The 14,083-nt window shown below is 43.2% G+C and overlaps 1 protein-coding gene across 1 annotated transcript in view; it reads left to right on the top strand.

Moving 5' to 3' along the window:
- Window positions 1-202: 202 nt before the first annotated feature.
- SLC26A4 (solute carrier family 26 member 4) overlaps window positions 203-14,083 on the top strand; it is a 50,101-nt gene continuing 36,220 nt past the window's right edge. The window contains exons 1-5 of the mRNA XM_042927570.1: window positions 203-366; window positions 2,350-2,489; window positions 10,559-10,669; window positions 12,279-12,463; window positions 13,492-13,656. Of these exons, the coding sequence (XP_042783504.1) occupies window positions 203-366; window positions 2,350-2,489; window positions 10,559-10,669; window positions 12,279-12,463; window positions 13,492-13,656 (765 nt within the window). The remainder of the gene's footprint in view (window positions 367-2,349; window positions 2,490-10,558; window positions 10,670-12,278; window positions 12,464-13,491; window positions 13,657-14,083) is intronic.

The raw sequence follows: 14,083 nt of genomic DNA, 5'->3' as shown, positions 1-14,083 counted from the left end.
CGGGTGGTGCGCGCCCGGGGGTGGCGGCCCGGAGCGCCCAGGACGGCAGAGCGCGGACCGGGCGCTCCGGGATCGGCTGCAACAGGTGGGGCCGGGCGACAGCTAACGGGCGGTCGCCTTTTCCAGTCCCTTCCTCTTCGCCTCCTCTCCCTCCTTCCCCGCTCCATCTCGTCCCTCCTCTTCGCCATCCGCCTCGCAGGTCATGGAAGCGCCCGGCAGCAGATTGGAGCCGCCACCGCTCCCCGAGTACAGCTGCAGCTACGTGGTGTCGCGGCCGGTCTACAGCGAGCTCGCCTTCCAGCAGCAGTACGAGCGGCGCCTGCAGGAGCGCAAGACGCTGCGGGAGAGTCTGGCCAAGGGCTGCAGGTAGCGGCTGCGGCGGGCCGGGCGTGTGGGCGCGCGGACCGGGCGTGGGATGTCGCGCAGCCCTGCCGGGTTGCCCCGGCTTCTACCGTCCGCATTGCTGTCCTTCCTGGTCGCAGGGTGGCTCCATCATTCTCGGCCCGAATGGACCCTAGTCCCGGAAACTCCTCTCTGGGGAGAGTGTGTTCCGAGAGCTCCATCTCTCTCTCTCTCTCTCTCTCTCTCTCTCTCTCTCTCTCTCTCTCCCTCCCTCCCTCCCTCCCTCCTCTCTTGGAGACACCTGAAGTGCGCTTGGGGGTACACAGGGTTCCTATGGTCTTCTTGTGAAGGCCAGGCTGAGAACAGTGAAGAAAGGGGCTCGATTAAAAAGAGATGATGGGTAAAGCCATCACCTGACCAGGAGTCCTTGAAAGCCCCAAGCTCCTCTAGGCAGGATGCCACTCGGAGACACGGAAGGAACCCAGGAGAGCACAGCGTGCTCCAAGTTCTTTCCTGTCAGGCAGCGGGACCCCCAGGGAGACCTCCATCACTTTCTAAACCCAAACAGGCCATCCATAATTAGATATCACCAACAAAAACTAGAACTGTCAGCTACTGCCAGATTCTCTTTCTTTTTAAAAATCTTTTATTACAGGGGTGCCTGGGTGTCTCAGTCCGTTGAGCATCCGACTTCGGCTCAGGTCATGATCTTACAGTTTGTGGGTTCGAGCCCCACATCAGGCTCTGTGCTGACAGCTTGCTCAGAGCCTGCAGCCTGCTTCAGATTCTGTGTCTCCCTCTCTCTCTCTGCCCCTCCCCCGCTCCTGCTCTGTCTCTCTCTGTCTCTCAAAAATAAATGTTAAAAAAATTTAAAAAAAATTATTACAGAACATAAGCACATATAAAAGTAGACAAAGTAGTATAATGAAGCCCCCCCTTCCTTTTTTTACCCACCACCCAGCTTCAACAACCAAGCTCTATTTCCACCCACTTGTCTCCACTCCATTTTTTTTGAAGCTGATCCCACAGAGTGTATCTTTTTGTCTGTATATATTTCAGTATATATCTCTAAAGACTCTTTAGAAAAAATAACCACAATTCCCTTATCACACCTAAAAAATGATTCCTTAATATGGAGAACATCAAAATTTCCAATTGTCTCATAAATATAATTGAAATAATTTAGTTGAATGAAGAGTCTAATAATGTCCATACGCTCTTTTATTTTTTTTAATATATGAAATTTATTGTCAAATAGGTTTCCATACAATGCCCAGTGCTCATCCCAACAGGTGCCCTCCTCAACACCCATCACCCACCCTCCCCTCCCTCCCACCCCCCATCAGCTCTCAGTTTGTTCTCAGTTTTTAAGAGTCTCTTATGCTTTGGCTCTCTCCCACTCTAATCTCTCTCTCTCTTTTTTTTTTCCTTCCCCTCCCCCATGGGTTCCTGTTAAGTGTCCATACACTCTTAATATTTGTTTTCTTTTGTCTATGGCATGCTGAATTAAAAAAAAAAATACTAAGTAGCGAGGTACAGCAAAATGTATACATTTATCATGTTAAGATTTTTGTATACACTGGCTCCGAGCTTGCATCGCCAAAATAAACAGAGCATGTTTGTTTTTCTTTAAAGACAAACAAGTAGTAGAAGGCGCCTGGGTTAGAAGTCTGAAAATTAATCTCCACTTAGAGACTCCACATTGATCTATCTGTGGCTGGTCTAGAAAATGGGCCCTTGTGTAGGGATATTTTCTCAGAGGATTACAAAGGTGGGAGAGGGGAGGGGACACTTAATCCTGTGTTTTCTAGCACAGTGCATTTAAAAGAGTAGATAGAGTTCTTGGCAAAAGCATGGTAAGCGCTTGAGGCTTAGTATTTTCCATGCAAGTCTTACTCTTTTTCTAAACGGTTGTAAAGATCAGCGGGGTCCAGCTCAAACGTTGTGCTTTGCCGTTGGTAATGGCAGAGATGGGACTAGAAACTCCATTTTCTTGCCCTTTGACAGTTGTTCAAGAAAGAGAGGCCTGGCTGTGTTGAAGAATCTCTTGCCCATCCTGGACTGGCTCCCCAAGTACCGAATCAAGGAATGGCTGCTTAGTGACATCATCTCGGGAGTTAGTACTGGCCTGGTGGGCACCCTGCAAGGTAAGTGTTGGTGAATTGGCTCCCATGTGATCGAGAGTTACAGTCTCCAGCAGCAGTTCATAACTCCCTCCTGACTCCCAGGGGTCTGTACCCAATGTTTGCTTACCCTTCGAGATCTTCGTCTTTCCTCTAGAGCCCCTTAGTGGATAGATTTGCTTCTTTTCTCCTCTTCCTTAGAGGCCTCTTCCTGGGAAACCCTGCTGCTTCTCTAGCCACATGGCTTCAACTAGAGTCCTAGCATCTAAGCAGTAGCTTCCCAATCTCTATTGACCACAACTCACAGTAAGAAATATACATTACATTGTGATCTGCACACACACATATCTCAAGTTTTGTGAAATAGTTATTTACTCCCGCCACAAGTGATGTGTTCTGATAGTTTTTATTCTGTCCTGTTCTATTCTGCTTATATTTTTTAAATGATGATTGCAGTCCATTAAATTATTTTGCATCCCACACATGGGCCTTGACCTGCAATTTGAAAGTGGCTTAAGGGGGGCACCTGGGTGGCTCAGTCAGTTAAGCGTCCGGCTTCAGCTCAGCATCTCACGGTTTGTGGGTTCGACCCCTGCGTCAGGCTCTGTGCTAACAGCTCAGAGCCTGGAGTCTGCATCGGATTCTGTGTCTCCCTCTCTCTCTGGCCGTCCCCCACTTGTGCTCTTTCTCTCTTTCTCTCAAAAATAAGTAAAACATTAAACAAAATTTTTTAATGGCTTAAGGGAAAGTGAAGGAAGTGTTTTAGCCTGGAGTGTTATATATAAACATTCTTTCTGTCCTCCTTCCTTTTTTTAATCCATCACCTTATTTTAATCTCTGGCAAAATGTCTCAACAGAGGTGTTTTGTTTTGTTTTTAAACTGGCTTCATACTATATTTCCATGAACATCTTGGAAATCTGTTGCATAGTTGGTGAATAGCAGTATGGGCATTCTTCTCGGCCCCCATCCCCGTTGCCTTGCTTCTGCTATCCCCCCAACTCTACAAAGTCCTGGACCATGGAAACAGAAGTATCATTTATTTATTATAATTTTTTAGGCACCTCATATGCTCCAGGTCCTAGGTATGCTGACATGAATGAGGTGTACCACCTGCTTTCAAGGAGCTCATGGTCCAATAGGAAAGTGGATAATAACCATTCAATAAGAGCTGTGACAAGGGCAACAAGGCCTAAGAAGTGACCATGCACAGAGGCTCACAACCCAGCCTTAGGGGATTGGGAATGGCTTCCTAGAGGTTGAGCTGTCAGAGTAGAACTTATGGGAAGGTTAAATCTGAGATTGCCGAATAATGGGAAGTAGAATGGGATAGGGATGTGTGTAGAAAGATGGCTTGAAAATGGACTATTTCAGAAGTTAGTAATAGTCGTTGAGCAATGTCATGAACCAACCTTTGCCCATAAAGCTCTCAAGATTACTCAGAGCAGGACAGGTAGATTTCCACAGAGGAGGATGTTCTGTGTCTCTCATGTGGAGCCCCGTCCTGACCAACCATGTTTTCAATCACAAAGGAGGATGGAAGAGGAGGTAGGGCTGGGCAGTACATAGTTAGGTGATGCCACGTGAGCATGTGCACTGTGGACTCTTAACAGCTGTGACGGAGCAATTCTGTGTGGCTCCTGGGGGACAGGGACCATCAAGTTAATGTTTGTGTAGCTGGTGCCTGGCACGGAGGCTGGCACAAAATAGATGGCAACATTTGGTAAAGGAGGACTGAATTGCATTTCTGATAATGAATCATCTTTATATACAAAAAATGGTATTTCAACTTCCATATCTCCCAAATTTTCATAGATAAGTATCTTGTAAGAATTAACCCTACTTTTAATTTTGTCTATCAAGTACCAGACACTAGGCTGGCTTTGGCCAATTATCTTATTTAATCCTCACAAAAACTATTAACTCCTTTTCCATAGACGAGAAATCCATTAAATCTTTTTTATTTTTATAAAATTATCATAGTAAGGTGAGATTTTTGGGAGGCTAACCTGGTTCATTCATGCATTCATTCATCCTTCACTTAATGACATTTAAAAACCAATTCCGGATGCCAGGTGTTCAGCCATGAGGATTAAATGGTTTATTGACAGGCACAGATACTGACTTCATGGAGTTCCTTTTGAATGTAGACAGAGGGATTAATTAAATAAATAAAAAGATAAAAAGAAAAGTAATTACAGATTGCGATAGATTTAATCCATTGTGTTGGACTCTGTAATATGGATTACTTTGAAGAGGGAGTGTTTATTTCTTTATTTTGAGAGAGAGAGAGAACAAGTGGAGAAGAGGGACAGAGGGAGAGAGAGAATCTTAAGCATGCTCCCCACTCAGACGCAGGGCCTGATCCCATGACCCTGAGATTCTGACCTGAGCTGAAATCAAGAGTTGGATACTCTACCAACTCAGCCACCCAGGCACCGTTGGAGTGTTTGTTTTAGATAGAATGGTCAAGGAAGTCCTTACTGATTAGGTGAAATTCAGTCAGAGACCCAGAGGATGAAGACACTGCCATGACAAGAGCAGAAGGGGGAGTTTACCAAACACAGGCCCAAGGCCAAAAGGAGTTCAGTATTTTCAAGAATTCTAGTGTGGGTGGGTGCCGTGAGGGGTGGCGGCTGGTGAACTGAATGAGATAAGGTTGGGCAGGGCTGGGATTAGGATGAGACAGTGAGGCACTGACTCTCAGAAGGCTTCCTTAAGTATTGTGCCTCAGGCACCTGGCTTGCCTCACCCCTCCCAGCCTGGAGGACAGGTGTGTCAGCTGGAACCAGATCGGCAGGAGATGGAGAGATCCACACAGATTTGAAATATATTTTGGAGCAGCAGTCGCTGATGTCTACTGATGGATTTAGTGTGATGAAAATCACAGGTGGCTCCAAGGTTGTTGGCTTGAGCAACTGGGTAGATGGTTATGTCACTTATTACAATGGCAAAGGCTGGCTGAGGAGCAGTTTGGGATGGAAAGGGAAGAGTGTCCTTTTGGACATGCTAAGTTTGGGATGTAGGTGAGATCTCTAAGTGGAAATGCTAAATATTGAGTTGGAGCTACTTCAAGTGTGAAGAGCAGAGGAGACGTCTGAGCTAGACAGAAAAATCAGGAAAGCATCGCTGTAGAGGTGATCTTTAAAATAGAGGCGGGGCACCTGGGTGGCTCAGTGGGTTTAACCTCCATCCCTTAATTTCTTGATTTCAGCTTGGGTCATGGTCTCACGGTTTGTGGGGTTCAGGCTCTGTGCTGACTGCTGCAGGGGTGGGGAGCCTGCTTGGGATTCTCTCTCTCTCTCTCTCTCTCTCTGCCTCTCTCTCTCTCTCTCTCTCAAAATAAATAGATAAATCAACTTTAAAAAAATATAAAAGAGTGGGAATGCCTGAGACAACCCAGGCAGAAGGGGCAGATGGAAGAGAAGATGGCTGGACCATCCAGAGGTCAGAAAGATAAGGGGGGTGGGGCCGCAAGGAAACATAAGGAGGCTCAGGAGGTTGGAGAGAAAGAATTGGAGAGATGTGGGGTCAGAAGCCAAGAGGGGAGGTTGTTTTTAAAAGGACAGAGGGGCAGGGGCACCTGGGTGGCTCAGTCAGTTGAGCGTCCAACTTCGGCTCAGGTCATGATCTCATGATTCGTGGGTTCGAGCCCCACATCGGGCTCTGTGCTGACAGCCCGGAGCCTGGAGCCTGCTTCGGATTCTGTGTCTCCCTCTCTCTCTGCCCTTCCCCCACTTGTGCTCTGTCTTTCTCTGTCTCTCAAAAATGAATAAACATTAAAAAAAAAAAAAAAGGACAGAGGGACAATAGTGTCAAATACTCTTCAGGGGAGAGCTTAAAGGTGGGACAAAGGCAATGCTTTTAAGAAGGTTTGCTGTGACCCAGAGTAGAAAAATAGCTGCAACTCTAGAGAGGTAAAGAGATGGAGGTAGAATGAGGGAAGATTTCATTTTCTTTTCCTTGAAGAGATACTAGAACATATTTGGGAACTAGTGGGAATATCCTTGTAGAGAAAGGCATTGATGGCCCAACAGGTGGAGGAGAAACTGAAAGTGGTGAGAAGGGGTGAATGTGAATGGGGCTCAAGGACAGAAGTAGGAGGGTTGCTCCTTAAAGACAAGGGGGAGATCTCCTCCATTTTTAAAGGAAGAAAGAAAAAATGGTGCAAGTATAGAGGGGTTTGAAATTATGGTGAAAAGCAAATTCAGAGCATCTCTTTACGGATTCTGTGTTTTGGGTGGAGTCTGAGATTCATGTCTGAACCATGTCTGTGTGCAGAAGGAGGAGGGCAGCAGTTTGAGGAAACTTTGGGAGGTTTGAGTCTTGCTCAGAACAAGGATGTGGAGTTGGGCCGCCAGGCAGTCCGGAGTCTCCACGTGGGGCTCCTGTTCACATATCTCCCTTGAGATGGGTCAGCAAATTATCTGGTGTCTGGTCCAGCTTCTCTAGCCACTCAAATGCTCAAATGTCTCCCAAAAGGTGGATGTTTGGATTCAACCAGACTGGGGTTTTACAAGACAAGAAAAGGGAAGGTGAGAGAGAGAAGCAAGGGAGTTCGGAGTGTTTGCAAAATTACATGGACAGGAGGCAAGAGAAGACAGGAGGGCACCAAAGAGAGGGAGAGAGTGGATTTTGAAGCCTCATGAGGACACAGATGAGGACACAGAAATGTTGCAACAACGATTCTGGAGTAGGTGAGCTGAAAGCCTAGGATGTTTTTTGGGAGAGAGAACTCAAAACAAATTTCAGAGGGGGTGCCATTGTGTCTAGTGGTGGCTCGGTCCGTGACACATCACTGGCTGGATGGCCGAGGAGTGGGAGAGTAACTCATCAGAGAGGTCAGGCTCAACTTACTGAGAAACCGCTTGTTGAGAAGGATAATGGGATCTTTTTGACTTTTGTTATAAAAAAAATTCTCACCAGCCAGCAAAAGATCAATGCAGGCATTTTAGGGCTACCTTCATTCCCAACTATGGGGAGACTGCTCTCCAGTTTCTACTTTGCCTTCTAGATGCTTGCAAACATTTGTTAGTACCACCATTGTCGGCATAGGCCATCATCCTGCACATGAGGGCCGCCAGCACAGAGATTCCACAGCTTAAACCGATGGCTTCGATTTCTTTAGAAATGGTGTGATTTCAAAATTGTTGCACCAAATTCCTTTGTAATAAAGCTGGTTACAATATATTTGGGTAGCGGTTGTCCCTAAGTAGGACACTGTATGAAAACAGAAAAAGTCCCTATTTTGTCAGGCCTGTAAACACTGCAGAGCCCGGTGTAGGGAAGTGAAGCTTGAGAAAGACTTGGAAAAAGTCATAGAAAATAGGTTGTTTTTATCTCCTGCTCCTTCTTCCCTTTGTGGAGCCACCATTCTACTCCATTTTCTTGGGATGAGTGATTATTGCCATTTCTTGCTGTAATTCATGTATTAAAATGATTGCATACAGATTATTCTAGAATGCAAATTCTGTAAGGACAGAGACTTTCTTTTGTCCACTCCCAGACCTAGAATAGTGCTGGCACATGGTAGGTACATAATCAATAGTTGTTGAATGAATGCGTGAATGTTTATTGTAGGAAACTAGAAAATACATATAAAGAACATGAAAAAAATACCTCTTCCACAAACTATAAGTCTCCTTTGATCCTACCATGTAGAAAACCCATTAATATTTTAGTAAATGTCCTACTAGACACACAAATGCATATCTATGTAAAAGAATAAAGAAATGCCAGAATGATAAGCACTACATTCTGGATAGTGGTTGCCTTCAAGGGATAGAGGGAGGAAGGAGGATGTGATGGAGGAAAAGTATATAGAGTTGTAACTTTACTGGCGATTTCTCCCTCCCTTCCTTCCTTTCTTCCTTTCTTTCTTTCTTTCTTTCTTTCTTTCTTTCTTTCTTTCTTTCTTTCTTTCTTTCTTTCTCTCAAGATTTTAAGTAATCTCTGCACCCAATGTGGGGCTCAAACCCGCAACCCTGAGATCAAGAGTCATTCCCTGTACCAGCTGAGCCAGCCAGGTGCCCCACTAGCAATTTATTTCTTAAGCCAGATGGTGAATACATGGGTATTTATTATATTATATAGTCTTTGAATATCGAAATGACTTAGTATATTATTTAAAATCTTTTGAGAATTTTTTTGTGCATGCAACATGCAGGTTTACTTTTATAAAAGGGGGAGCAGGCATGCTTACCGCGATTTTAAATCCTGCTTTTTCTTCGCTTTTTCTTTGTTCTTTACATATCTCCATGTTAGGAAATGTTTTTCTACATATCACATCAATTTCATGTGATAGAATTACAGTATGCAAAGTGTAATTTAGTTAACTTTTCCATTTTGAGACATTCATTCAGTAGCTAACGTGGGGCAGTTGTGAGCCAGGATATTTAGGTTGTTTTCGACTTTTGTTTTTTTAATTGCTCTAAATGTAATCCTTTGTTAAGGGCCCAGGGATCAAAGGGCTTGATTTTCTCTCACTGTAAGTGAGTGAAATGTGAGAAAGTAATTTAAGTAAGATGTGCTGACTACCTAAGAAGTACTTAACCAGGGAAAAGAACTCATCATCATGGTCTTCCAATTCCCATGTACACAGAAAAGTTGAGGTTTCTCCATACCGCAATACATGGGCCCAGAGGCTTCTTGGGACAGACAGCTTAGCGGAGGAAACCTCGCAGAGTTTTCTTGCCTGCTGCTGTGTATAATTGCCATATTTTTCTTTGTTTTGACCTAACTTCTGTTAACAAGAAAGGTGGAAAGGGCAGTGCAACAATGCTTATGTCCCTCTGAACACAGAGAAACACTGCATTCACACAAAATATCTATGTGCAAAATTGCTCTGAGCCTTTGGACCGAATTGATGAAATTACAAAATTTTTTTATTTTAGTTAAATCCAAGTTAGTTAACATATAGTGTAATAATGTTTCAGGAGTAGAATTCAGTGATTCATCACTTACATACAATACCCAGGGCTCATCCCAACAAATGCCCTCGTTAAGGCCCATCACCCATTTAGCCCTTCCCCCCTCCCAACAACCCTCCGGCAACCCTCTGTTTGTTCTCTAAATTAAAGAGTCTCTTATGGCTTGTTTCCCTCTCTGTTTTTATCTTATTTTTCCTTCCCTTCCCCAATGTTCATCTGTTTTGTGTCTTAAATTACACATATGAGTAAAATCATATGATATTTGTCTTTCTCTGACTGACTTATTTCGCTTAGCCTAATACATTCTAGTTCCCTCCATGCTGTTGCAAATGGTAGGATTTCATTCTTTTTGATTGCCAAGTAATTCTCTCTCTCTCTCTCTCTCTCTCTCTCTCTATATATATATATATATATATATATATACACACACACACCACATCTTCTTTATCCATTCATCAGTCAAGGAACCTTTGGGCTCTTTCTATAAGTTGGCTCTTGTTGATAGTGCTGATATAAACATTGGGGTGCATGTGCCCCTTTGAATCAGCACTTTTGTGTCTTTTGGATAAACACCTAGTAGTGCAATTGCTGGACCGTTGGGTAGTTCTATTTTTAATAATTTTGAGGAACCTCCATACTGTTTTCCAGAGGGCCTGCACCGGTTTGCATTCCCACCAGCTGCGCAAAAAGGGACCAACAGCGCTAAAGGGTTCCCCTTTCTCCGCATCCTCACCAACATCTGTTGTTTCCGGATTTGTTCATTGTAGCCACCCTGACTGGCGTGAGGTGGTATCTCAGTGTGGTTTTGATTTGTATTTCCCTGAATGAATTGATAAAAATTTTAACCAACTGCTTTGACTTCTTTTTTCCACTCGTCTGATCACTGGGTAATTTGGATTACCTGTCAATTCAATTTATTTACACAGGCGATGTGTGGACACCATCATCATTTCAGCTGATTTAGACCGTGTTCTGCATCCTTGCATAGCCTCAGACTGTAGGAGGCCTCCTTGCATAGCCTCAGACTGTAGGAGGCCTCAGACATAAGGAGACCACTCTGGGCAAGCTGCAAAGTGGGCCTATCTTTGAAAAGGTCTTTCTTTGCACAGTAGAAATAATACCATAACTTTTGTTGGTGAATTTAATCATTTTGGATGTACTTTCAGGCATGGCGTATGCTCTCCTGGCTGCCGTTCCTGTCGGATATGGTCTCTACTCTGCTTTTTTCCCTATCCTAACATATTTTATCTTTGGAACATCAAGACACATCTCAGTTGGTAATTATAAGCATATACTACAATTATATTTATTCACGTTTAACGTGTTTCGGCTCTAGTATGTGTATTATGCTTCCATATCTTTGTTAATAATTTTTTCCGGGAAAATAGGCCTTCAGTGCTTTGCCTGCTTTTCCTATTCAATGACACAGTGGTTCTTAGCTTTCAAAGTACCATCTCTTCAGTATTAAGTTTATACTTAACTTTTTTTTTTTTTTTATAAAGAGGAGAAAATTGAGAGATTGGTCAAAATGGCAGCCTACCTTCAAATTCTAGCATATTTTCATTTTCTTAATGTAATAAATTTGACTCCATATTTAGAAAGTGTTCTCTTCCAAAATAGAAAATGACAAGGAAAAAATATCTTCAAGAGGTCTTCAAACCTCCTGTTTTACTAGACTAACTTGTCATTTACTAAATAATGTTCATCAAATCCATATTCATCATTTCATTAAAAACTATACTCATTTTAAGTCACTAATACTGGAAGACCAGCAAAGTTGTGCCAAAACTATTTAGAAACTAAGCTTGGCTTTCCTTCTTGGTATGGCTCAAAATAGGCTTATTTTCTGCTGTTCCTAAAATTTGAATTCTCTTTTGCTAGAATGTTCTAGTAAATGAATGTCTTAATGCTATTTTGTGACTTTGACATTTATACTTGAGATAATTTTGCGCCTACATCCATCTGCTGGCTAGACATGTCTACCTGGACAGTCCTCTTGAAACATATACAACCATCTATTGTATCTCCAACCCATATCCTTGTCCTTAGTTGTATTGTCCCCAGTGTCTAGCATATTGCCTTGTCTATGGAAGGAGATCAGGAAGAGGTTATTGATTGAGAACACTTCCTCACCTGGGAGAATCTATCAGTATCAAATGCTTGACAGTGTGAGGAACATAGAAGCTGTTTTTTTCCTCTTTGGTATTCTATCCATTTAGACACTCCAGGTTACTGGATTTTGGTACTGAGCCCTCCCAACTGTTAAAGCCATCCATGATGAAAGGATAGGATCATCATCATGGATAAAAACATCAGGAGTGAATGGGAGAAAAGGAATACTTTTAAAACATAGAATCTTCTAGACTGGCATTTGATATGAAAAAAATAATTTGTTTTGAAAAGAGAAAAAGAGAAACAATGTACTCTCTTTGCTGTTTCTTTACCCTAATTGGGACCCTGTGATAATGGATCAAGGTACTCAGCTCCACAGGGATCAGGACACCGGATGCTCTAGGGAATGAGCTTATATGGAATAAGATGAAACAAATAAGGATCCAGCTTGTTGACCACCTCTGCCAGGAAACTCCCCCACCCCTACCCCAGTTCACACGAAGATCGCACAAAGACTGGTTAGACAACGCCCCTGAGTATTCACAAAGCATCTGGAATGCTATTTTACAATTGCCTATCTACATGTCTCTCTTGCTCATTTCTGGGTCACGAATGCCTTGAAGCGTGTGTTTTGGGGCTTCTTTTGTGAAGAAGCAATATTTTCCCAACCACAGCTAATAATTTCACACATTTTTCTAATCCTATGTAGACATAGTGTTGAACCTAAACATGTATGATGAATAATTACTAACTGATAGAGCCTTTCTTCTCCAGGGCCTTTCCCTGTGGTCAGTTTAATGGTGGGATCTGTTGTTCTGAGCATGGCCCCCGACGAACACTTTCGCATATCCAGCAGTAATGGCACTGCGTTCAATGCCACCGTGATAGACTCTGAGGCTAGAGACGCAACAAGAGTATTGATTGCAAGCACCCTTACTCTTCTGGTTGGCATCATACAGGTAATGGGATGACAAGTAAAATGTAAATTGGCATGATTTTTATTTGAAATTACTGAGTGTAAAGCATGTGGACTTAAAGATTCATTTAAAAGCACAACAGAGCGATTTATTGGACCCCCCCCCCCCAAGTTATTTTTTGACTTCTACTGTTTTAGGTCAGATGCTGAAATAGTCAGCAAGACCCCCTGATTAGGGCTCGGGTATTATCAAAGTTAGAGACAGAAAAAAAATCAGAAGAACATGTGTGATTCTATTTTTTTTAATTAAAAAAATTTTTTTAATATTTATTTTTGAGAGAGAGAGAGAGGCAAAGAGAGGGGGACAGAGAATCCAAAGCGGGTTCTGAGCTGTCAGCACAGAGCCCAACACGGTGCTCAAGCTCACGAACCACGAGATCATGACCTGAGCCCAAGTCAGAAGCTCAACTGACTGAACCACCCAGGTGCCCCATGTGTGATTGTAATGAGAATGAGGGAAGGGAAGTATACAGAATGCACAAAGGAGCAAAAAGTGTCCTAGTGAGCAGAGCCATGGGATCTGAAAGTCAGAGGAATAAGTCCTATGATTTTTGCTTTTACACATTACATATCCAGAAACACTTCAAGGTTCATGTTACACAGTTTTCAAATTTTAGGGTAGAGGAGGGGCATTGGGAAATCCAGATTTGCTTCCTACAAGTATTTGTGTGTTATCAGCAGGTTACCAGAGTTTTAACTGGTGTTGAGTTTATTTTTATTTTTTTTTAATGTTTATTTATTTGTGTGTGAGAGAGAAACAGAACGTGAGTGGGGAGGGGCAGAGAGACAGACACAGAATTGGAAGCAGGCTCCAAGCTCTGAGATGTCAGCTCAGAGCCTAATGTGGGGCTCGAACTCACGACTGTGAGATCATGACCTAAGTGGACGTCGGATGCTCAACCAACTGAGCCACCCAGACACCCCAAATGGTGTTGGGTTTAATTTGTTAATGGTTCAAGAGAATTGGTCCTTCTTCCAGGCAAACTTTAACTTCTTTCCTTCTCATACTAGTTGATATTTGGAGCTTTGCAGATCGGATTCATAGTGAGGTACTTGGCAGATCCTTTGGTTGGCGGATTCACAACAGCTGCTGCCTTCCAAGTGCTCGTCTCACAGCTGAAGATCGTTCTCAACGTTTCGACCAAAAACTATAATGGCGTTCTCTCCATTATCTATGTAAGTGTGGCTTTTTACTCCGGAGATGGCTCACGGAGAAAAATCTGTTCTTTTCCTCTGTACCCTGAGTCTGGAGAGCATATGTTCCTCCATGCCATACTTTGGGAAGCCATTGAAAACATTCTTCTCTGAAAGAAAGCAACAGAATCAGGAGTAACATTGAAGACGGCAGATTTTACAAAGCATCGTTCTCAACTGGTCAAAATGGTTCCACAAGTGTCACTGCACTTAAAAATATGAAGGAAAATAAAGTGGTATAGTGAAGTGAAGTCTGGTGTGGGATGCCACAGACTTGAGTTCCAGTTTCCAAGTGGCCTCTGATAAGTTGAGTGGCCGTAGACACATCATGGGGGATAGTGGCTGAAAGCTCATGTTTAGAGCTGGATCCTGGATTAATATCCTGACTCTTGTATATATTAATTATATG

Source organism: Panthera leo, chromosome A2 (genome assembly GCF_018350215.1).
Source record: "Panthera leo isolate Ple1 chromosome A2, P.leo_Ple1_pat1.1, whole genome shotgun sequence".
NCBI lineage: Eukaryota > Metazoa > Chordata > Mammalia > Carnivora > Felidae > Panthera > Panthera leo.
Note: the sequence above shows the minus strand (reverse complement) of the source record. Positions and strands in the feature narration are given on the sequence as shown.